This window comes from Semicossyphus pulcher, unplaced genomic scaffold (genome assembly GCF_022749685.1).
Source record: "Semicossyphus pulcher isolate SPU_LCO1_2020_fin unplaced genomic scaffold, fSemPul1.0.p SCAF_15, whole genome shotgun sequence".
Taxonomy (NCBI): Eukaryota; Metazoa; Chordata; class Actinopteri; order Labriformes; family Labridae; genus Semicossyphus; species Semicossyphus pulcher.
In genome coordinates this window covers 19,543,175-19,569,803 of record NW_027211659.1, presented here as the reverse complement: position 1 = coordinate 19,569,803, position 26,629 = coordinate 19,543,175, and the positions used below count along the sequence as shown (strand labels likewise).

The following is a 26,629-nucleotide window of genomic DNA, read 5'->3' as shown; positions in this document are numbered from 1 at the left end:
AAGGGAATAATTAGTGCTATTTAAAAGAATATTCAACTTTAATGTTTGTCTTAATAATTGTGTTTCTAAAGCTTATAAAAACACATTATCATATCTAATAGAATTCAGAACAAGAATATATTTTATTCAACAAAAACACTATACACTCTATATTTCTTATTTTTATGCAAATGCACCACATTCAGGCATAGCACGTAAAGACATCGTGTGTTACCATGAAGACCAGAAAGAGGAAAAAATGCTGCAGCTTAGTGTTCTCACACAGAGGAGGAAACACAGAGCGTTATTTTCCTTAAGAAATCATTTGCATTTTTTCTCTTTATGCACATTTATTCCTTCTCCTCCTTTTCCACTCATGACTCCACACCATGCAGTGGTTGCTGTTCATTTTTAATGATCGGCGGTGCACAGACAGATTTGGATTCAAGACACAGACAATAGTGAATAAATAGTAGACAATGGAAAGCTGTATAGATGCCCACATTCTGTTTATTATTAGTCAGTGCCCAGCTCAGGAGTGATTTTGTGATTAAATGCTGTTATCATCTTTTTCATGAACCCTATTTCCTGTTTTATATCACTTTATAATTGTATATATCTCCCATAATGCGCTTGCAGACCCTTACAATACTTCAACAGAGAACATTGTTTGAAAAACTGTGCCCCACAACTCACAACATACTTGTGAGTTACCATCTGCTAAGGCTTATTTTGATGGATGTAGGTGCTAAAATGTTTCTGTAAAATTGAACATGACTGTGGACACATGGCGAGATGCACTGGGATTAAAACCTAATTATTCAGCAGTGGCTATTGCCTATTTGATGCAGATGAAAAATATTTAATTTTAATCTTAAGATTTAGACCTCCATGAAGACCTCAATGATTAGTAGAGTATTAGAGGTAACCTCTCAATTGAATACTTTAGGCATCTAATAATTATTCCTGTAATTTATATAGATATATATATATAATAAGTATATAAGAAAGTAAAATAGCAGCTTAAAAGTACTGTCACTTTTAATATATGGATACAATCTGTCAAGCTTGCAGGTTCTGAACATTTGTTTTCATGATTGATTGTCTGCTTTCCATCATTAATAGTATTATGTAAGAGACCCTATAGGTGTTATGTTGTCAACAGCTATGAATGCCCTGCAGTAAAATATATAATAGTGTTTTTTACCATGAATTGCTCATTACCGCTGTCAATGCCTCATTCACATGTTAACACTAACCAAATAATGCATTTGTTAAGATCCTATGCAGAATTTGAATTCAGTTGCATACATAGCATGTAACACAGAGACAATTTAAGCTTTTGCAACTGGCACTACTGGAGTTTAGAAAATAAAATATTTTGATGTATCTTCACAATTTACAATTTTTCAATGCAAAATTGTTATATATAAATTGTTCAAATTCTCTGTTATCCCAAACTGTTTAATTGACTGGGTGGAAATATGGTTGAACACTGTTTGGATCACTAAGTTAAATCACTGGACATATGTTGTTGTTGCTGTCTTTGCTTGTCTCTATCCTGCATCATCTTCTATCCCACTGTTCGGCCCATACAGTCGAAGCAGATGGCTGTTCAACATGAGTCTGGTTCTGCTCGAGGTTTCTGCCTGTTTAAAGGAAGTTTTTCCTTGCCAATGTGCCGAATGTTGCTAAGTGCTACTCATGGTGATTCATGTTGGGTCTCTCTAAATAACATAACAGAGAGTATGGTCTAGACCTGCTCTTTTTGTAAAAGTGTCTCAAGATAACTTTGGTCATGATTTGGCGCTATACAAATTTGATTTGATTTGATTATTTGACTGTGTCCAGTTCTTAAGTGTAAGCTACATTATTCAACTTTGATGCTACATTGACTTCTTAAAGGGAGAATACCGCCTCATTCCTTCTCAATCCACACCTTGAATGCCTGTTGTGGAATTATTTAACACAGTTTGGAGGGTATAACTTCCTGTTAGAAGTGGGTAAAAGTTTACATTCAAGACTCTCTGGCAGAAAGCCCCTCTACCACAGAAACATCTTAAAATGAAATTCTCAGTACAAACAGGGCAGAGGACAGAGAGGAAAGAAGACATTAATGGAGGAAGCTAAAAGACAAAAATAATTTTACCAGGCAAGATTTAGAGAAGAGTAAATCTCAAACTGGCTTTTAAGTCATTGGCATGAGAGTTAGGGCTATCAAGTCATAAAGAATACCTATTCTTTTTTTCTACTTTTTATTTATTTCTAATAAACCAGAAATATTTTCGAAACTACGAACAACTACATATGGAGTGTTATTTGTTTAAAGAATCCCACTAGTACTGCTAAAACAGAGCTAACATTTTGTGCAACATGTCCAAATGTGCATTGATGATGTCCCCAAGGAATAACTAAATCACTATTTAATCAGAATCAGCATTATTGGCCAAGTATGTGGGCACATACAAGAAATTTGGCACATACAAGAAATTTGTCATAATCAACACGTTGTTTCTGTAATGTTAAATTTAAGTTCTAACAAATTCCAGATAACAGAATTGTTGAGAGTTAAATGGAAAGAGCCAGGTGCAAGCATCTATCACAAACTCACACAAACACAAAGCCTGGTGAAGGAGCTGCACTGCAGTTATGCTTATCCTGCTACACTACTGCATCACTATTTGTTATATGGATCCTCGGTGTCCTCAGCCTCCTGCGTGCCCAGTGAGCAGCCCATCTGTTTCTGAAGTGGGTCTGATTGCAAATATTCTTCACAGAGTGTGAACTCACTGCCATCGCACTGCAATTCACTGGCAATCTGTTCAATCTACGCCACTGCTGGTGGTATATTGAGGAACACCAGCCTGCAACATTCCTTCACTTTGACAACTACATTACAAGTGACAGCACAACATAGGCAACACAAAGAATCTGCATTTAAATATGCAATATCGTACTTGTTTGAAAAGCGTGATCTCATGCATGAAATATATTAGCAACTGTAACACTGTCTTGTCTTCTTTGTCTGTGTAATACTGTCTTTTATGTGGCAAAAAGCATCTGCAAATGTGGAGTATGTAGGAGTTTGAGCTTAGAGTGGAATGACGTTGCAATGAATTAATTAGAAAAAGATGTCAATAGATTTCCCTTCCAGTCAAATGTCAACCAGAGACTCAATGCACCACAAGCTGGTCAGCCATTGGTCAGACTTAATATGAAGGATGTTCTAAAGGCACTATTAATTAAGAATCACATTTAATTTGTCATCTGCATCTGCAATATTATGCTGAATTTGAATAGTTGTAAGCTGGGTTTGCAAGACACACTCATTTGAATGTTTAATGATTTGCTGTTGCATACCTCATCTGCTTTGTTTTTGAAAATGCAAGATGTTTTCTGACTGTGTGATGCCATAAACCAATGGGACCAAGTGTCATGGCAGCCTGTTTTTTCCTAGAGAATGACATACAGAGTGAACTGACTGGGTGTAAAAAAAACAAAAAACATTGACATAAAACTATCTTCAAAAACAAAGTGAAAGGAACAGCTGTTTCATGAAAGTAATCAAGAGAGCATTAAGAGAGCGTCTACATCTACTAACTTAAAGAAGTCAAGCAATAACATTTTTGTAAATGTTGCTCACACTGTATTACTGATATTAGACTTTATATAGCAACACATTTTTTGTGATTTCACAAATTACATTATCTACAAACAAAACAAACCATCAGTACCACAACAGTTGAAAGTTATGTGAAACAAACAAGTCTCTATTCTGTCAACATTTCCTGAATATATGTGCCTGAGAGTAACATCCATCCACAGTGAAATAGGTGTAAACTAACTCCAGACAGAACATATTGCATATAGGTTCAAATGGTATACCTTTTTTTTCAACTTGCTTTTTGTTTGCATGGAAGTCAATCAATCAAATATTCAGTCCATCTTTTTTATATACCCCATTTTAAATTAAATATAGATCACAAGAAAGGCATAAGAGCATAAACAAAAACACATAAAGAATAGAAGACAGAAGAGCAAAGATACAACTTAACAATAAAATTGACCATCACAGTAGCATTATAAAAAAAAGAGGCCAAGCTAAAATTACACACATGGGGTACCTAAAGCTTACTCTGACAAAGAAGAGAGTAAGAGCAATTTTAAATGGCTTAGTAACAAAGCTGGATGGTGTCGCTAAACCATTTATGTGAAGTTAAGCCTTTAGAGAGACACACACAAGCTCTGCTCTCTGATGCTGCAGAAATAATTCAAAGAACTTAACGTCTGAATAACCATACAAAACTCATGCTGCTTGAGACAGAAATTAGCTTGCCAATAAAATGATGTCAACAACATTTTTGTGTGTATCATTTTCTGAACACCCAAGTCAAGTTTTCCTTTATTCTGACAGGAGACATATCCATATTACAGCACCATCTGCATAAAAGTGTATAATTTAACAGATTAATCATTACCTTATTAATGGTATAATTAATCCAAACAAACCGGATGACTAACATCCTTTATGCTTTTATTTCAGCATGAATAGACTTTGGCTTTTCAAAGGACTTGACAAGGAGTGACATCATAAGTGCAACAGGAACCAGGACCTTAATTTTGTGTTTTGCTTACATATGAAAGAATGAGGCCTTCAATCTTCTCTATCAACATATCAGTATCAGTTTAAGTTTATATATATATATATATATATATACAGTATATATATAATACTGTGTTATTGCCGCTGTAGCCTGCCCATTAAGCCTACACTTATTGAAGGGGAGGCACAAGTTTTGATTTAATTGGTTTAGGGATCTGTCCACTTTGCACTCAGCATTAGAATGGAAGCAGCACCTCAGATAATTCTATCACAGGGCTGATACAAATCTATTCAAAACTACTTGCTACAAGATTAAGTTTTGAAATATAGCTGTTGCAAGAATGACTAGAAATCAGCTTTAACTGTCTTCTATAGTCACTCTCCTTCATAAATTGTGTGTATGTCTGTGCAAGAACATTTTCTGAGGAAAAGATGAATGACTCAACAAATATATATAATGCTGGCAGGCACTGGGTTTTAAGGGGGTTACCTTAAGTTGGTATCAGCCGCTAGCCCAGCCAAAGCCCCACCAGCAGCCAGCTCAAATGGTGTCTGTCAAAGATAGTCTTCACTGTGGAATTGATGGCCCTGTGATCTATATACCAGCAGTGGGCCCTCAAGCTGGCTTACATCGATAAAAACTGAACAAAATAACCAGAAAATGATTGGCATACCATTTAAAAGCTCTACATTTCTTTCTTTACTTACTTACCTTGTAACTTGCCACTTTGACCAATTCTCCTTAAATTATAAATATAAAGTTGAGTCTGTCACATTATTAACACAATCATGATCTAAATAGGTGCAAGTGGAATGGGACCACAAACAGAAAAAATCAAACATGTCTCCTGTTGAGGTATGCTGTGTTTACTTCTTGCTTTACCTCTGTGAGGAAATCTGTGGCATGCTGAAGCGTGGTGTACAGTAGCATCAAGTCAGCAAACTGGCCTAATGATGTCTATTCAAAGTTACAAACATAATACATAAACTAATCTCTAGGGAGGGTCATGGATTTCAGGGATGGTAAGTGTTCTGGTTTCCATTTGTACTACGCTTGTAGTATGGGTAATACTGACCAATCACGTATCAGAAGGCTGCGGCATATGCAGGAAAAACAGTCCGTGTGGAGAGAAAAAGCAGGTGGAATGTAATGCGCCATAATGACATCCCAGCTCCCATCAGCTATGCTAACAGCTAACAATCCGTTCTCGATCTGAAATGTAACTTTATCCCTGACGTGGTGTCATGAAAGCCACTCAGCGTTCAGATTTCCCGACCTCCTCGAATGCATCAGAAATGATCGATTGGACCTCCACTTAACAAACAAGCATTTTAAAAGTTCTTTTCTTTTCCTTTTGAGGACAGACCTGACAAAGCTGTATTTTAACTTTACAAATCTGCATCATGATGTTAAAATTTCAGCAGAGGTAAGATCTGTTAATTACAAGTAAATCACACGAAAAACGGTTTCCTTTTCTATACAATGCAGCACGTGGAAAAGGAAGTCTGAGCTGGAAGTCTACTGCTAACATCAGCCACCACAAGCTGTTACCAGATCAATGTAACACTGTAACAGCAAAACCCATCACTGTAATGAGTTATGGATGGGAAGGTAAGTAAACATCATAAACACAGCCCAAAAAGCGCTGTGTTTATGATTTTTATATGTAAAATAAAATTACGTCTTTGTGTAGACAGAATTTCACACACCACTTCAAAATGATTTTTGAGAAATGCCGCTTCAATCACTTTTGTAACTCTTCCATTGCTATGATGAACAAATTAACAAAATGATTAAATAAAAATGTGTTTCTGACACGTTGTCAACGTAACAGTATTTTAGCCGGTTGAAAAAGAGGTTGAAATTAGGTCTTAGATGTTCAGAACTGATATCACCCTGTTTTCAACCAAATCCTGGTTGGTGCTCACTTGGTATTAGACACCAGAGCATCTGCTAATGCTATTTCGCTTGATTGTTTAAAAGCAGGCTTTATGTAGCCTGTCTAATTTAGAGCTAAATCATGAATATACATAAACCATGTCAGAGAAATGAAACTACTTGTAATCACTGTTGACTTTGCTTACATGATTGGATATCATACATCTTGCAAGCTGTGTGAGCAAAAACTAACTTTTATCTTAATTACTTTATTAAAATTTGGGCTACACATAGCCGGATGAAATCAGGGCAATAGCGAGCCCAGATGTTTAAAATACGTCTTTTGCTTGCTGGGTTATCATTTCTGGGACTCTGGATTAATTGATAAGCCCAATCTATTACCATCAAGGAACAAAAAGAAGAGTAAAAACTAGCGCAGTAAGGCGATTAAAAAAAAAGAATCTAATTAATTACAGGCTTTGTAATTCATTACTTGCAATTAATCGCTTATATCAATGATAACTGTGAGAAGAACCACATCACATGTAGACTTACTCAGTCTAGCCTATTTCTAGATAGTGATATCTTACTTCCACACTTTAATTGTACTCTCTTCTTCATCTTACTAAGTCTTACTTCACAAACTACTTTTATCTGATCACCTTGCTTTCCTTCAGCCCCCCCAGCACAGCCCCACCTCTGCAAATAGCTGCTTGCCCCGCCCCCCCCTTTCTTTCTGTCTCTCTCTCTCTGTCTGCTATGTTGGCTGTCTTCATCAGCAGTCTGTATTATTAAGTCACAAAAGTAAAATATTTTTCACTCGTGATTCAGGTTTCAGAGCACGTGAGCAACAACGTTGCGTTTCAAAACTATCAGTCGTTACCAAATGACATGGGCACCTTTTACAAGCTTTTAAACAGCAACAAGACTGCTGCTCCATCAATGAACATATAGTTGGGATGTACCAGATGATGTTTATCCGCAGAGAGTATGTGTAGCCCTAGTAAAAACTTGAGCCTGCTATGCAGTTACTATATATACACATATTAGACAAAACGTGGTAAAAGTGTATGGTTTGTGTAGATGATTTGCTAAATATTGTTGTAAATAATGTTCATGTTATAGAGACTGTGTCTGCCCCCCAACCCAGGCCTTTTATTACAGTTAATTCAAAAAATAGTAGTAATAGAGCAAATCAAAAAAATTTAATAAAAATTAAAATAACAACCGAAGTTATGCCAAAAAATATGAGAATTAAATGTGGTCTGTTAAATATCAGATCCCTGTCATTTAAAGCTCTATTAGTGAATGATCTGATATCAGATTATCATATTGATTTACTCTCTTTAACTGACACTTGGCTGTGTCAGGAAGAATACGTCAGCTTAAATGAATCCACTCCTCCCAGTCATCTTAATACTCATATTCCTCGAGACACTGGTCGAGGTGGTGGAGTGGCAGCTATTTTCAGTTCTAGTCTTCTTATCAACCCTAGAGCAAAACTTAGTTTCTGCTCCTTTGAAAGCCTTGTTCTGAGTTCACACCCAGCTTGGAAAACTTTACAGCCTGTTTTATTTGTGATAGTATACCACCCTCCTGGCGCATACTCTGATTTTCTAACTGAATTCTCAGAGTTTTTATCAGATTTAGTCCTGAGTTCAGATAAAATAATTATTGTAGGGGACTTCAATATTCATGTAGATGTTGATAATGACAGTCTTAGCATGGCATTTATGTCCCTTTTGGACTCTATTGGTTTCACTCAAAGTGTAAACCAGCCTACTCACCGCTTTAACCACACCCTCGACCTTGTTCTAGCTTATGGCCTTGAAACCGAAAACTTAATTGTCTTCCCACAAAATCCTCTTTTATCAGATCACTATTTAGTAACATTCGATGTCCTATTAACCGACTACTCTCCAGTTAACAAAAATGTACTCACAAGATGTTTGTCTGATAGGACTGTAGCTAAATTTAAGGAAACAATTCCAGCTGCTTTTAATTCTTTACCACATCTGTTTACTACAGAAATCTCTTATGCTAATGTTAGTCCCTCTCAGCTTGATCAGTTCGTTGATAGTACTGCAGGTTTGCTGAGAAGTACTCTAGATTCGATTGTCCCCTTAAAAAAGAAGATTATCAAACGACAGAGGCTAGCTCCATGGTATGACTCAGAAACTCGTAACTTGAAGCAAATGTCGTGTAAATTCGAAAGAATGTGGCTATCCACCAAAACAGAAGAGTCTCGTTTAATCTGGCAAAATAGTCTTAATAAATACAGGAAGGCCCTATGGCATGCTCGAGGTGTCTACTACTCCTCCCTCATAGAAGAATATAAAAACAATCCCAGGTACCTTTTTAGCACTGTAGCCAGGCTGACAGAGAGTCACAGCTCCACTGAGCCAAGTATTCCTATAGGCCTCAGCAGTGACGATTTCATGAACTTTAATGACAAAATCCTAAAGATTAGAGACAAAATTTGTAACCTCCTGCCGTTAACTGGTGCAGATGTATCTTTGGAAACTGCTCAAAAACCTGATGTTTATCTTGACTGTTTTTCTCCAATTGACCTTCCTGAGCTAAATTCTCTGATATCTTCGTCTAAACCATCAACCTGTCTTTTAGACCCGATTCCAACCTAGCTGCTTAAGGAAGTCTTTCCCTCAATTAGCACTTCTTTACTAGATATGATCAATATGTCTTTATCGACTGGCTATGTACCCCAGTCTTTTAAATTAGCTGTAATTAAGCCACTTCTTAAAAAGCCTACCCTAGATTCAGGCACCTTAGCTAACTATAGACCTATGTCTAACCTTCTTTTTATCTCAAAGATCCTTGAGAAAGCAGTCGCTAATCAATTATTTGACTTTCTTCATAACAACAGTTTATTTGAGGAAATTCAGTCAGGATTTAGAGTCCACCATAGCACTGAGACAGCCCTTGTGCGAGTTTCAAATGATCTACTTACTGCTTCAGACAGATGACTTCTCTCTGTACTCGTCCTGTTAGATCTTAGTGCCGCTTTCGACACGATAGACCATCACATCCTGTTACAGAGACTAGAACATTTAATTGGCATTACAGGATCTGCATTAAGTTGGTTTAAATCTTATTTATCAGATCGATCTCAGTTTGTTAATGTTCATGATGTGTCCTCTATGCACACCAAAGTTAGTCATAGAGTTCCACAAGGTTCTGTGCTCGATCCGATTCTTTTTACCTTATATATGCTTCCTCTTGGTAATATCATGAGGAAACACTCAATACTACAATACAAAACATACACTTGATACTCAATTATACTTATCTTTGAAGCCAGACGAAACCAATCAGCTATCTAAACTAGAAGCATGCCTTAAGGACATAAAGATCTGGATGACTAGAAACTTTCTGCTACTTAATTCAGACAAAACTGAAGTTATTGTGCTCGGCCCAAAACACCTTAGAGATTCTTTCTCTAATGATATAGCAGCCCTAGATGGCATCAGCCTGGCATCCAGCACTACTGTTAGGAATCTGGGAGTTCTATTTGATCGGGATATGTCCTTCATCTCCCACATAAACATATCAAGGATAGCCTTCTTTCATCTTTGCAACATAGCAAAAATCAGAAACATCTTGTCTCAAAACTAAGCAGAAAAACTAGTCCATGCATTCGTTACTTCCAGGTTGGATTATTGTAACTCGTTACTATCAGGCTGCCCTAATAAGTCACTAAAAACTCTGCAGCTGGTACAAAATGCTGCAGCACGTGTGCTGACAAGAACTAGGAAGAGATATCACATCTCTCTTGTATTGGCGTCTCTGCACTGGCTTCCTGTAAAATCTAGAATATAATTTAAAATCCTTCTTCTTACTTACAAAGCTCTTAATGGTCAGGTACCATCATATCTTAAAGAGCTCATAGTGCCATATTACCCCTCTAGAACATTGCGCTCCCAGGATGCAGGCCTGCTTGTGGTACCTAAAGTCTCTAAGAGTAGTGTTGGAGGTAGAGCCTTCAATTAACAGGCCCCCCTCCTCTGGAACAATTTACCAGTCAAAGTCCGGGAGACAGCCACCCTCTCTTCTTTTAAGAGTAGACTTAAAACTTTCCTCTTTGATAAAGCTTATAGTTAGGGCTGGCTCAGGCTTCGACTAGCCCATAGTTACGCCGGGGACACACCGGATGCCGAAGCGCTGCAAAGCGCCTCGCAACGAAAATCGCAAGCGAGCCAGATCACTTCCGTTCACACCAGACGCGCATTTCTCCGCGCCGGTCGACAAGCGCCTCTGCTCCTCAGCTGTCATTTACTCACATTTGGAGCTGTTTTTTCATCATGCTCTCTCTCTCGCTCTCTCTCTCTGTTTGCGCGTGTGTTTTGACACCCCGCCCGCACCCCCTATAGCCAGTCCACTTTGTGTCTCTCTCTTTCTTGTGTGTGTGTGTGTGTGTGTGTGTGTGTGTGTGTGTGTGTGTGTGTGTGTGTGTGTGTGTGCGGTGTGTGTGTCTGTGTGTGTGTGTGTCTATGTCTGTGTGTCTGTGTCTGTGTGTATCTTCGTCTCTCTAGCGCTGTGTTTAGATACTGACAAATATATAAAAGCACACAAATATAACATCGCATTTGTAAATCGCGGTGTTTTATTTTGAAAATTATTTTAATTTTGAAAATTCACCGGATTCTCTTGTTGTTTCATGTGTGACTTCCTGCCAGGATTGACGCGATCGCTCGCGGCGACCCAAAAATAGACCAGACGCCGAAACGATCGCTGCAGCGCGCGAGCCGGCCGCGGAAGTGTGTACGCCGCGGCGCGTCTGGTGTGAACGACACAATCGGTTAACATGGGCACTGAAAGGAAACTGGCTCCACTTCGCGACTATTCGCGGCGCTTCCGCGTCCGGTGTGTTCCCAGCGTTATGCTGCTATAGGTTTAGACTGCCAGGGGGATCTGACACACCAAGCTCCTCTCTCTCTCTCTCTCTCTCTCTCTCTCTCTGTTTCTCTGTCTCTCTCTCTCTCTCTCTCTGTCTCTCTCCCACTCTCTCTCTCTCTCTCTGTCATAATAATGCATGTCATTAACTCTGTAACTTCTGGTCCCATTAACATTACTAACCATATATCTTCCCGGGAGTTCTTGTGCTCCCTTGTCTTGAAGGTTCCTGGGGATCGTTGCTGCAGGCCACCTGCTGCTGTGGACCTGCTCAACTGCAACAACTACTAACATCAGCCTTCCCCATAGTATCATTATTGTTGCTGCTAATGCTAATAGTAGACCTGTTGACTTCAACTGTTACAATTACAATTACCTCAGCCTTTATCATTACTCTGCTTCTCTTGCTAATTTATTTATTTATTTATTTTGCTAATCTTCACCCTAGTCTACCACTATTACTGGCATTGTAACCATAAGTATGTGTCTGTTGTTGTTCATGTAACAAGAACATATGTTGTTGTTGCTCTCTTTGCCTGTCTCTATCCTACATTTCCTTCTATCCCATTTTCGGCCCATCCAGTCGAGGCAGATGGCTGTTCAACATGAGTCTGGTTCTGCTTGAGGTTTCTGCCTGTTAAAAGGAAGTTTTTCCTTGCCAATGTGCCGAATATTGCTAAGTGCTACTCATGGTGATTCATGTTGGGCCTCTCTTTAAATAACATAACAAAGAGTCAGTCTGGACCTGCTCTTTTTGTAAAGTGTCTCGAGATAACTCTGGTTATGATTTGGCGCTATATAAATAAAATTTGATTGATTGATTGATAAATAATCGTCCTTTTTGTTCATTATAGGCCACAGTACTTAGTGTGCCATTCTGGTCAGTGCCAGTAGGTATGCTCTTGTTCATGTCATGTATGAACATCTCCATAGTGTCCGGCATGTTAACCTGGCCACGGTTAATAAATGAACCAGTGGTAACTACAATACCGTGTTATGATTTACACTCATATAAAGAAGGGAACCAACTTTTTACAGTGTGTATTTCGGATAGGTCACAGTGTTTCCAAAGTCAGATGCAGATAGACAGAAAAAAATGTTAACAGCTATGGGCAATTTAGAGTCATTGTTAATTCTCTGCATGTCTGTAAGCTCTTTGAAAAATTAGAACACCTGGAGGAAACCTGAAATGGAACAACATGCAAACAACTTGTAGAAATGCAGCAGTGGCCCTGTGTATCCATACCATTCTTGCTTTAAAGTAACAGTGTTAACCACTAAATGCCCTACTAATATGGATAGAACATCATAAATTATTGTTGCTATTCTTTCTTTTGTCATGTATTAATATTTTTGTTTTTCATTGTAAATGTGTGATTCTGATCCTGTTTTTTTAAGCACTTTGGGTTGTATTTTTGCATGAAAGGTGCCATACAAATAAAGTTATTATCATCATAAAACCATATGCTTTCACTTATTCAAATTGGCCTATTTCAAGTTTCCAGTTCATATAGTATTTTGGATAATAGGAAAAACAGTCAAACACGCAGAGAAAAAACAAAGTCTACAAAAAGCCAATCACACGGGCTTCTCACTTGAGTCAAAGGTGTAACGTCAAATTAAATGATGTGCGAGCTAGTAAATGAGAAGGGGCAGGTTGGGGTGTCAGAAGTTGATTATACAATCGACAGTAACATAGCACAGGCCTTGCTTTCTTTCACCTTCCATGCACTCCATTTGTTTTGATTGTTAAAATACAGTTGTTATGGGTAAAAAATGGGATGATGTGAGGGAGGTTATAAATTATGAGTACACATAAAGTATACATTCACAGTATGTCATATTGTGATTTGTAAAGACTAGAAAATGATGTACTAGTTTACTCGATCTATCAGGAATCACTTGCCAGTCCAACCTTATTTTAATATGTTAGCAATAGGGCTGCTGTGCTGATAGCATTCAAAGTACTTGCAAGTGTTCTCTGTGTGAATGAAACTGGCATAGTCTGACTTTTTTCGATTGATTTTTTCCCCCTTCTTTCCACTTCCAGAAAATTTAAGAGACCTGCACTACAACTGAACAGCATTTTTGATAAAAATCCATTTGATCATTCAAAATAACTGTCATGTTGGACCCGCAGTAGGCTAGTCAACATAACTCTAGTATCTGAACAGAGGCCTGGGCAAGCCGCCAACTTCCTTAAACACTTACTAGAGCTTAAAACCCACAGTTTGATCGCTTTCCAACAAATTACCTGACAGAAGAATGTTAGCAAATGTCAAAGTTGCTATGAAGCAGTTGTTGTCCATTATGACCATTATGACTCTTTGAACTCCTCCCATGTAAAACCCAATTTTAAACTAAGGCTGATTTCATGTATTGGATTCTAAGACCATTATAGAAGGAGACAGGGTATGTTTACTACAAACCCTCCGGCAGTGGATCAAATATTCATGAAGACAAATAGTATCTAGCCTAGTCTGCAACCACAGCATGTAATTCAGATTTTGCCATGAGCACTGAAAAAGGGATAACAAGCTGTGAGAGACTTAATTTAGACCTTACATAACACTACAGGAAGAGTAAAAATTTACAGTAACATAGGCAGACCCAAAAAAGACTTTGAGGTTGGGGCACGTCAAGACACAGTGGCTTTTCGTCACATAAGCAGTACACTGAAATAACAACAACCCTTAAGATGAAGGAATATAATTCAATTTCTTTTGGAATGAGTGTATAAGGTTATTTTTTTGTTTCCATATTGCAGGTTCTAGTGAGCATTGAATGAGTTGTAAAGCAAGATAAAACAGCAACCAAAGCTGTATTGTATTGCTTTTTATTCAGATTAAAGAGTACTATGGGTATTGTGATTTTGAAATCAACAAAAATTAGGGTCTTTACCTGTAAGTGAGCGTTTGCGGCTGCGGGAGCTGCCACATCCAGAGCATTCAGAGAACTTGGACCACGCAGTTAGGGTGCAGTCATCCTTGCAAGCCACTCTGCACTCTCTAATTTGAGGTGGCAAGGGGCCAGCCCATCGCAGGCATTCTTTCATATTGGCGGGCTCACGACTCTCCTCAACACAACTGACTCCTGCAAACATGGGGAGAGGGGGAAAGAATGTCACTTCAATTACACAGGCACAAGTAACATACCTAATCAAGTAATTGTCCAGTCATTGAAAATGTTTTAAAACATTTATTTTTCATGGTCACCTGTGCTAGGATAAGCCTAAATAAAGCATAAGGACACTTGCATATTCAAAGTATGATTAAATAGGAACAGTGAGGGAAATATCTATAAATAATTTTATATGGTCGGAGCAATGATCTCAAAAAGGAAAGGTAGCTACAGAATAGTCACCTCATAAGTCAAAGCTATAAAGAACATCCCTTGGTGCTGGTGTAACCATCAGGCAACATATTTGTCGTACTTCTTCAGATAACTACAATATATTGAACTAAAACAAGGCATTCATAGAAAAACAGCTCAACATGAAATATAAACATGAAATGTAAGTAATTTTGAGCCTTTTTTTCATTCAAAGAACAAGCGAATATGAAATGCTACAGAGGCTATTGTTTATTATTTTACTGTTTTTGTTTGTGAGGTTGTTTTGTTTTTGCTACCTGGGTGTTGGGCCTTGTTGGTCAGTCATTAGACTGAGCAGTCCAATTTAATAAATGCTTTGACACAATACAAATGCATTATTGAGTTTAGTCAAAATAGGTCCAGCATCTGAGACATTAAATGGCAGGTCAGGGAGTGACATAGAGGAAGACTATAATAAACAAAGCCAGATGCACCAGTAAGCAAATTTTATATTATTTTTACAAATGTTTTCAAAAAACAAATTTCTTAGAGCAAAGACGTGATATCAGTGTGCCAGGAACCCTCATCAACGTTGTCAATCAAGAGGCACATTTATTAGACTCACTCTTACAATTGAATAACAATGTCAGCAGTTCCAAATGATGGAAAAGGAATCATCTCCAACACTGATTTTTCAGTCTGCATTGTACTTGGCAGGGATGTTTGCAAGAGTAACCATTTAGTTAGTGTTGGAAGAGTGGCTCAGCCCTGGCTAAGGGGGAAGGGACCTCTGCCAGATACTGATTGGAAAGGAGCAGCTGATTGAATTTCAGCTTCCTTGAAAAAGAATGGATAAAAATGCTTTTTAATACATATTTTCATCCAGTTGTTATGTGTTATTAGCAAAGTAAACAGTTTCTATATGATACATTAATTAAACGTGGCACTTTAAACTACCGGTATCTCCCTCAGCACGAAGTAACAATATGAAGTCGTTAATTTCATCTCCATCACTATTGATGAAAGCACCAACGTGACTGATGTCGCTCTATTAAGAATATTTATTCGCTGTGTGGGTGCATCTGTAACCATCACTGAGGAGTTTGTGAACTTGTGCCAATGACTGACACTGCAGGTGTGGTTGTGAAACTCAGAGAGAAATTTCAGGCTGTCAACCCATGACAAGTTTTCTGGAACTTTCTTTGTGTATTACATCAAGAAGCCTTATGCAAAACCTCAGAATGGACCACGTTATGCATGTTGTTATACAAACTTTGAATCTTATTAGAGCAAAAGGACTGAACCAGCGGCAACTTGATTCGTGCTTTCCAAATTAAATTGGTTCTGTGGGAGACACAGCTATCAAGAACATACTGTCAGGGCTCATACACGAGTTTAAAAGTCGATTAACTATCTTCACTCAGCTGGAGAGGTATTACGCACGCGCCAGAGGCACTTCAAATGGAGCTCATCAAACTGCAGTGTAGCGCATAGTTAAAGGATTAATCTATGTCTGATCGTTTGGAATAATTTTATCGAAAGAGGAGAGTATTTGTATCAAAGAGTCTGTATATTCGGGACAACATATTTATGCGAGTAGGCTTTTTCAGTGATTAACCTTAACAAGTCCAAACTGCGCAGTCGGCTAACACACAAACATCTTAGTGACATAATGAAAATCACCATCCTCCAGTTATGATGCTCACATCCCGATTGTAGACGCTTTCAGGTGTGGACAGGAATAAAATTGGGTACCCTGACCAGTCTGCAGCTATGCAGCCCCATATGCAACAAACTGCGATGTGCTGAGACATCTTTCTATCACAACCAGCATGAACTTTTTCAGCAATTTCAGCTACAGTAGCTCTTCTGTTGGATTGGACTACACAGGCCAGCCTTCGCTCCCCCACGGGCCTTTTGGTAGCCTTGGCCACCCAAAACCTGATGTATACCTGGACTGTTTTTCTCCAATTGACCTTCCCTTCAATGATACATTCGTCTAAACCATCAACCTGTCTTTTAGACCCGATTCCAACCAAGCTGCGTAATGAAGTCTCTCCTAAATTAGCACTTCTTTACTAGATTTCAATATGTCTGTACTGACAGGCTATGTACCACAGTAATTTAAACTAGCTGCAATTAAGCCTCTTAATTACTACTCTTGATTCAGGCATCTTGGCTAACTACAGACCTGTATCCAACCTTCTTTTTACTGCAAAGATCCTTAAGAAAATAGTTGGTAATCAGTTATGTGAGTTCCTTTATAACAACAGTTTATTTGAGGATTTTCAGTCAGGAATTAGAGTCCACCATAGCACTGAGACAGCTCTTGTGAGAGTTTGTGCTGATGATCTATGATGATCTATTTATTGGTTCGGACAGAATTTCTCTCAGTACTTGTCCTGTTAGATCTCGCTGCAGACACTAGAACAATTAATTAAATCAAATTGTTGTACACCATATCTTCTTTAAATCAAGGTACTTTCCCCTATAAATGTAAAAACCTGTTTTTTGCCACACAAAAAAAACAGTCACCAAAGCAGGCAGAGGACAAGAAAAAAGGCAGAGGCAGACAAAGAGGTCAGAGTTCATGTACTACAGTTAGGAGTGCCATGGTTAACAGCTTGACATATTAAAAAAGTATTTTTCAGGCCTGGGGCTATTCTTGAAAAAAGATGGATGGATGAACTGACCTCAGTATGAAAAGGTTCTATCAATTGCAATTGTGGTGAAAAGAAAAAAAATTAGCCTCTTATAGGGGGTTTATGAATTAGGTCTACAACTATGGAGTCTTGATTGTAGTTGCATTGCACCTGTGGGTGTTGTGACAGCCCCACTTTCACTGAAACATAAGCCACTTTGGCCAACCCAACTCTCTGGGGGTGCTGTGAAGTCATACTTGTCCTCTTGATACCCAGTTGCTGGCAGCATTCACTGAACTCCCTGGCCTCAAAATTCCACCCTTGGCAACTGTGCAGTTCTTCAGGGACACAGGGAATCAGGAGATTGAGGACATACCAACGGCGGTGAAGAAGGCCATTTTGGCTAGTAAGGCTCTTCCATTTGGAATAGAGGGCTTTGGTCTCGGAGTCCAATGCTTTAACTTCTGCCTAGACTGGTCCGTGACTGGCCCCCCACCCATGTCTGAGAGAGGACTGGATCCTGGCTCTGGTCTTGGTGGAGATGTTGGGGATCAATCGGCTCAGAGCTGCTGTTTCCAGCTGTTGTCGAAGTGCACACTGGCAGTACCGGCATTTGTCCTCCTCATAGGACTGTCGGTGGTGGATCTAAGTCATAGTCCTGTGGGGTCTCCAGCCATCTGGCCAATTGGCCCTTTGACTCCTTGAAGTTGAGCAGTCAGGTGATGGAGACATGATCAGTGTGCAGAAGGAAATCTCTGCCCATACAGGAATAGGCGAAATTGGGGGAGCCCTGGATGACAGCTAGCTCCCGGCAGGTGACATAGTAGTTTCTCTCTGGTTTGCTGAGGGACCGGCTATTAGGTAGTGACCTGTTCACCATTCTCCCCCTCTTAGGACAGCGCTGCTCCGACACCCACATTGCTGGCGTCTGTGTCCACGACGAAAGGTAGTTTGGGGTCTGGGTAAGCCAGTACAGGGGTCTCAGCAAGTACAGAACTTAACCGTTCAAAGTAAGCAGCAGAGTCCTCAGTCCACCGTGCAAGGGTGGCAAAGTCCTTGAAGAATCGGCAGTAACAGGAGACCAGGCCAAGAAAGCTATGCAGAGATCATCCAAGTTGTTTAGATGAGAGATGTCAATCAGAACAGGCCAGTCCTTCACTGGTTCACTCCCCCTTCTTATGGTTGGTGGGCCCTGCACATACGATGTGGCACATTAAAGATGTCTCCTGCCTGAACAGATGACACTTCTTCAGGTTAAATCGTAGGCCTGCTCGGCTGAGGGTGTGAAAGACATCCTTCAGGTTCTGCAAAGCTAGTCCATTGCATGGGCCAGCAAGTCGTCTAAGTAGACAACACAGTGATTGGGGGATGTCAGCAAGGACTAGCTTGAAGCTAGCTGTGGCATTGCAGAGGCCAAAAGGCATCACTTTGAACTGCCACAGCCCCTGATCAATAGAGAAGGCAGTCTTGGGGCGTGCCTCAGGTGCCAGCTCCACCTGCCAGTAGCTGCTACGTAAGTCAAGTGAGTTGAACCGTCTCCTCTCCTGAATCTGGCAAGCTGCTCTCTTCAGCGACATCATCAGTGTAGTTTGGACATCTGTCCTTTGTGGCCAGGTATGTTGTTCAGGCATTAAGCTAAGCAGCCAGCTGTACTTGAATGCAGTTCGCCGGGGGCCCTCTTGTGGCACTTTCGAGTCAGCCACTGATGCAGAGATACGCCAGCTGATGACGATGGTGTGGAGGGGGTGGCAGCTATAATGTCATGTGTGGCTGCTGTTGATGCGGAATTGGCGATTGACAGGCATGTCTTTGAGTGACATGTCTCAATCCCATTTCTGACACCAAAGTAGCAAGCAGCAGTGAAGTACTGACAAACACAGCGAAACAGCTGTAAGATCTTGAATGGCACATTATAAGCTTTCAACAGAGAGACTCTAACTAACTTATCACAAAAGTCTCCATCCCGGTCACTGCCTGAGCACCCAAACAAACTCATGTTAGCCCCTCCACAAGGAAATAACTGCATGTTATAACTGCATGCCAACTATATCAACGATAACACATACATTTATTTACATCTCAGTAACATTGCAGGAATATTCAGCTTAGATTAAACTTAGGTCCATTGTCGCCCACCTGCCAGGATGCTACAATATACTGTACGTTCTGTTGTTTAATTAGCTTGCCCTACTCGTCTTATCCCACAGTGTTTTCTGTGATGCAGACAGACGGACAAACAGATATACAGCATATTATAGAGAGAGGAAGGGAAAGAGAGGCAGCATGTGATGGAGAGAGAGAAAAGAGACAGCACAAATGATGGACAGGAAATGAGACAATAGAGGGTAGCATATGATGATAGGTGCAGCACTACAATGCAAAAACTGAAAATGTGTATTGAATGTATATTTATTACAATAAACTAATGGTAACAAATTAATTTTGCTTTTTTCCATCTCTAGTCAATAAATGCTTAATGATAGCCTTTGAGGTACACATTTTAATAGTTTCAATGATTATTTTGAATGTAAATAAAGTGTGCATGAAATTGCATTGAAATGGAACTTTTTATATAAAAAACTATCCTGGGTTAAATTCCTCCAGATCCCCTACTGGGTAAGGTCCCATGTTAAAAAATGATATTGTGTGGCAGAAAAAATGATTTCATGCCATTTGAGGAGTGGGGTGCCAAATCCTGAACTCGCAGAGGGCACCAAAATAGCCAGAGCCCTGTTCATGTCCTAGCCTTCAAACCCCCCCACTTTTCAGAATCAGGATCAGAATCGTTTTTTATCGCGAAGTAGGTTTACACATACAAGGAATTTGTTTTGGTGATTTTGGTGCAGAATAATTAACACAGAGCTAGAATAAAATTGCACCAACACACCGAGGCAGCCATCCGTGGCGCCATCTTGGATCATCACATCATTTTCAAAGTTATTTGTTGGGTAATTCATTATTCCTTCCTTCCTTCATGACACTACACAAGTCAGGGAGAGTACAGCTTAAGTAGAGACAGCAGTAAACAAAATTCTCCCTCTTTCTGTTACTCTCTCATTTGTTTGCGTGTGGGTGGCATGCTCAGGGATAAAATGACCATTATTATTCATAGCAGTTTAAATCTTGATACAATGTGAGCTTTATATAAGTAGTTATGTATTACTTTATTCAATAATTTAATACATTGTGTGTTTTCCTTTACATAAAAAAATACTTTTCCACCACAGAGTGATGCATTAACATTCACCAGAATGCAGGAAATGAGCTGTTTGATGCTTAAATTTCCCCGAAAAAGGACCACCATTTGCAATGGTGAATCAAAAAATACACCTTGCATTGTTCATCCATGTTGTTCCCTCATTGGCACTCTGGGTGTTTACTAATGCAATGTGAGCTGTCAAGAAAACTTCTCCCCTCCCAATGTCTCAACTTCTTTGAGGATTTAAGCATAAACAAACATGCCTTTATATCATTTTATTGATCTCTACTTTACTTTTAAATTCTGCCCTCAAAACAAAAACTGGTGGGTTTCAACATTTCTGCTGAGGATGTGTGGGATGGTCATTTACATACAAGGCCTCTCAAAAGGCATGACAAGGCAGATAACAGCTATGATGAAAAAGAGTAAATATAACATTTACAAACACAGCTACAAGATTTATTTTTTAAAAGCACATGTTAAGTTTGAAGGGTGAAGATATTATGATAAACCTTGAACCTTCTTATTAACAACCCTGCTTGGAAATATACAAATTATCAGCTGCTACAGTAATAGTCCAGTTTGCACCACCATGGGAATAATTAATGCCCCTGCTGACATTTATTTCTGTCCATTTTGAAGTGGATTCTCTCTCAGCCACACATACTCTGCCATTCACAACTCCATTGTGTCACCCCAGGTATCTTTTATTAGCCCAGTACCCCAAGTAAAGTACTGACATTCTGATTTGGAAGTGGAAGTCATCCATAATTATTTCAGCCTCCAGTGGCCAAAGCCCATATAAGTGGCCTTTCACATCATCTCCTTCCACCAATGTTGTCAGTTCCTGTCACGATATCACTGCCACTGACAGTGATCATCTTTCCAATTATATAGTTACAGCAAGATGAATATTTTTAGGGGACAGTTAAGAGGACAGCCAAGGCTTGTCACACTTTAAAACATATTTAATCAACTTTCATTTCAACTGATAGCTTATTCAATCTGAACAAGAACATGTTACATTTTCTGTTAGTCCATGCTGCGGCAAGCTACACTCTAGCATGCTATTGCTACAAGTATGGCTGGGTGAGCAGCCTAGCTAGCGTCTTTGGCGACATAAATTCAAACTTATGTTACATGTACAACCTAACCCCCCCCCCATGTGTATGTATGTATGTATGTGTGTATGTATGTTTATGTATAGATATTTATATTTTTTTAATTTTCTTTTTATTTATCTTATTTTCTTTATGAAATACCAATGATTATTATAATATTAACAATTAGAATTACCCTATCCCTTTTCATATTATGACACATACTACATTCCATTCCATTACAATCACGTTACCGTCTTCAACTCAATTTATTGTCTATTATCTATTTTGGTCATCATCCCCCCCCCTCTTTCCCCACCTAAAATGTCCAGTAAGTGCAAAGAACCTGTACATGCGCCTGTGTTCTTTTTCTTCTTCTGTCATGTTTCATGGAAGATGACATCCAAGTTGTTCCTTTCCGTTCGGTACACTCTGTACAACACATAAATATGGGGATTGCACCCTCACGAGACCAACCTGAAAAACCTTTATCAAATTGCTGTCAAGGCCAATGGGACTACAAAAGACCCAGCACATTTTCTGCTCTTCATCTTTTAGCACTTCACCTTGCAAAACCTGATTTCCGGGGGTCCTAGATAGCAATTTCACTGCCTGCCTGTAGTTGAACTAGCTCCCTGCCCAAGGTGTAGTTACGAGGTTCTCTACATTGCACTTTTTTAGCTCGCTAACTTGCTGCTTGCCGCATTTAGCCCAGCTAACATACACCTGTTTAGCAAGCTAACTGGTAAAGTGGAATGGCACCTGTCAAAAAGGAAAAGATGTCTAGCAAAGCTTGCAAAGCTGTGAAGGCGGAATACCGTCCGTGCGACAATAAGGTCTTCCTTTTTCCGAGATGGATACCCACGACACCTGTCATGTTGTACGCTAAAGCGGCACTCGCCAACCCTGGAGACCTCTGTGCACTGTCGCCACCTCCGAAGTTCGACCCTGGAAAGACGTGTGGCTTTTCTGTCGAGGGTGCTGTGAAACTGAGTCATGCACAAAGATCCTATGCTGTCTGAAACCGCCGAATCCTCTGTTGAGTTTGAACCCGAGGGTGAGGGCTCACCAGATGGATGAAATCCTCCCTACCGCCGAGTACACAGGCATGAAGATGGACCCATCTGATTTTATTGTCACCATCGATAGTGCACAGCTCAGTATTCATCTGAGAATCAGCTTTCTATCAACACTTCGGGTGGCCTCTCAGAGGAGGATGCCAAAGTCGGATGTAGAGGAGATGAAGAGGAGCCTTTCCAGGCTCTCAGTGCTGAAGATACTCCAACTGAGACCAACAGCACCACACTGGCCTTGATTAATGGCCGGCTCCACCCCCCTGCCAATAGCTAGATAATTTAATTTCTTGGTTTGGACCTGGATTCTATAGAGAACTGAGCCCGGTTATCATCCCTGAGAGTGAGCTGAGCTTTCAACCATTCTCTCTCTCTGTTCCAGCTGTATCACGTTAGTGCCAGCGCCTGCTGGGACTGATGGCATCTATGATTGTAGCGTTGCCTCTCAGTTTGATGATGATGAGAAAATGTCAGCGCTGGAGAAGAGGGTGCGCAGAGAGAGCTCTTGTCATGTATAAACAGAAGTTCTGTTTACTGCCTTAACATGCAGCACACCTAAGGATGGCAGTAATTAAACAACTTGGATGTCATCTGCCCTGCACCTAACGGAAGAAGAAAAATAATACCGCCATGCGCAGGTACTTTGGCTATACAGTTTTGACGATGAAGGTGAACCTCACTGTGACCGGCAAAATAAGCACAATACTTAAAGTAAACTACACATAAGTACTAGTGTTTTGCAAGAAATCACTAATTTGTAACACTAAGTTTAATTTATTTCACCAAAGACACAAGCTAGGCTGCTCGTCCAGGTATGTTAGCCAGTAGCATTAGCATGTTAGTGTGTAGCTTGCCGCAGCATGGAATAGCAGTATACAAACATGCTGCAGCACCTGTGTGTGTAATGTAGCTTTGCTATTGCGATTGGTTTTATGGGTGTACATATGTATATATATATATATACGTACATATAATAAACAAATATAAATGCAGAGTAGAGGGTGAGAGTCGGCCTACATTTTGCCGTACAGGATAGATGTCTGACATGGCAATGCTGCACAACTTGCTAGTTCATATTCAGTTTCCCAATGAGGGGAAATATTTGATGTACCTACCATTTCAAAAGCTGTATCTAAAACAGGCAAAGGTGCTATGGTGAATATACAGTATGTGGAATATAGCACAATCTATAAAAACAATGTTAAGGAAATATTTGTTCCAAAATGGAAAAGCATAATGTGTAATTTGACTTGAATGCATAAAAACGAATTAATAAAAATGTATTTATTGAGACGCAATCACAAGTAAAGGAAATAAAGCTATCAGTTGTAACATTTTCTAAGTCAGACTATGTTATACTTTGTCCTGGGTAGATAGCATCTGATAGCTCTTGTCAGGTAATCGTCTTTAAAGGCCCTAGAATAACATTATAGAGAAACCCATTCTATACATTGTTGTCATTAAACCTCTGATATGCCCTTATTTAATTTTTTTCTATGCCCCTCATATGACCCTATTCCCATTATTGTGTCTTACTTGTGCTCCAGTATGACTTTTATATGTCCTTTTCATTTAATTGGTTCAGCCATCCACTTAGAAAAAGTAAACCCTGCATATATTCTCTATTGCTTAAAATCTAAATTCAAATTCTGTTTCCTAGTGGCTGCAATTTCCAAACGCACACTTCAGTTTTCTGAAATGTCACAGGTATTTAACTTAGTCATTTTCTGATCACATTCAGATTGAAAGCTCTAAAGGTCAATGAGACTTGCTTTTAACCTGGGAACACTACAGACACTTTTCCCACACCCCCCCAAAAAAAGTCAAAGAAATTAACTTGAGAAATGTCTAAATACATTTTTATACTGCCCAGTGAAAATGAGCAACAGTGAAAGTACAGAGTCTACAAAGTTATTAAGGCTGCACAGTAGGCCACAGAAATCTTCACTTAAATTCTATCAGTAAATTACAGCCAGTGGCTTGGATTTATTGGGACATTTGCTTTTCTCTGAACAAGTCTGAGATTATCCAATTAACATTCTGGCTTTTAAACGATTTGGCCCAGTGGCAGTCATTTTTTACAATTTCTCTCAGGAAAAAGGCAGGTCTTTATGAAGGACAGTATCCGAATCTGCTAAATCCCGAAAACACACAACATAACATATTCACACGCTCATAGACCCAAATCAATTAGGATTGGTAATTACAGGAACACTACACATTACTAATGATATGCTGCCAGCGATAATAATTTAATCATGATACTGGTAATTCTGCAATATGGGATATGCTTCAGACAATCATCAACAACTACAACACAGCTTAAGAAGTCGAATAACTAAAGAAGAAAATATTCCTGAATAATTTTTTTGAACCTTTTAAAATATGAAATTACCACATTAATAGTAAATTGTATTTGGGTGGGTGTTCAAATATTAGGCATCCTGATGTATCTGTCTTTATTCAAACTGCACTTTGTTCTGCCCCTGCTAAAATTTGCACATGATTCATGTAGAACATTCAGTAGAACTTTATCAGTGTTTTTGTACATTAACAACCAGTACGCGGTAATTGCACATTTACAGCTCTGAAGACTGTATGGCAAATTTAACTCCTCTACCTCTCTGTAAAGTATGTTTACATTTTAGATATGTTAGTTTTATGTCTTACATTTACTTCAAGGGGCTATATGTAAGCCTAGAGCTCATTCTTCGCCACTACAGTCAACAGCATGCAACACGAGACAACGCAAGTTATGAAATGCAGTGTATTTATGTTAGAGCTAGTTGGCTAACCTTAGCATGCTCACTTATTACACCCAAAATACCATCTGAATGTGTATATCAGTGTTGTCAGTCTTGCTTGACAAATTACTTTGCCAGCTAACATGATATTAATTTAGGTATTATGACAAACAGTGTTGATTTTTAACAAAATGATGTCAATAAACATGTCGCGTCAGTGAAAAAGTGAACACAGCCGATGAATTCCAAGATTAAGCATGCTCAGTTTTGTGTCTTCGGCAAAAACCCTGGATGTTGTTCATGCCTGCGAGTGTCCGCAATCATGAACGTACAAGAAGATTGACTGCAGTTCACTCAACGGTGGACCATGTCACTAGGAATGAGAATTTTCTTAAAGTTACATATAGGACCTTTAAGTGGCTTTACATTTCATATATGTTTTAGTCTATATTTTAGATTTACTATTGATACAGTATCTAGATGATATTCCTTTCTTCTAGTGTTATGGTTATTTTACCATGTATTTATTTTCTCCGGTGCTGTATTTGCTTTGATAACCTGCTGCTGTAACGCCACAATTTCCCAGTTTGGCATCCATAAAGTACATCTATCTATGTGTTCTCATGTTGTGTTGATATTAACTCCAAAACAGTCACCATTACAGAACAGAAGTTTGGTTTGAGTGAGGGGATGCTCCTGGGTAGAGTGAGCAGAAGAAGGAGGAGTTTATAATGCTGTTACCTAAACGCATTCACCTGCTGCATTCACACATCGGTTCACTTGACATTTAACAGACTTTGCGCCAGGGATATGGCTGGTTAACGTCCTTCTAATTTGGATTTGGATTATTCCATTCTCACATGCAGCCCTTCTGGGTAATCTCAGAATATTTTCAGGAGGGTTGTGCATCTGTGGAAGGGGCTTGTTAAGGGGCTTCGAAATATAGCTCTTAGATAAACAAAAAAAAGTTCAATCATACAAGAATAAATTGTTTGCAACAATTAATTATTATTCTGTGTCAAGGAAAATACAGTTAGTATCATATGGCGTGACAAAAAGATCATATGACTTGACGAGCCCATAGTCATGCCATTATGATTGTCACTCCATATGAGGTATCATGCACTTAGCACTGCATGGGGGCTTGTGGTTAAATGCTACCATGCTAACAGCATACCCACTGCAAA

General features: G+C 39.2%; 1 protein-coding gene across 1 annotated transcript in view; it reads right to left on the bottom strand.

The window, feature by feature from the left end:
- thsd7ba (thrombospondin, type I, domain containing 7Ba) overlaps window positions 1-26,629 on the bottom strand; it is a 184,926-nt gene that overhangs the window by 45,272 nt on the left and 113,025 nt on the right. The window contains exon 13 of the mRNA XM_069663300.1: window positions 14,274-14,465. Within this exon, the coding sequence (XP_069519401.1) occupies window positions 14,274-14,465 (192 nt within the window). The remainder of the gene's footprint in view (window positions 1-14,273; window positions 14,466-26,629) is intronic.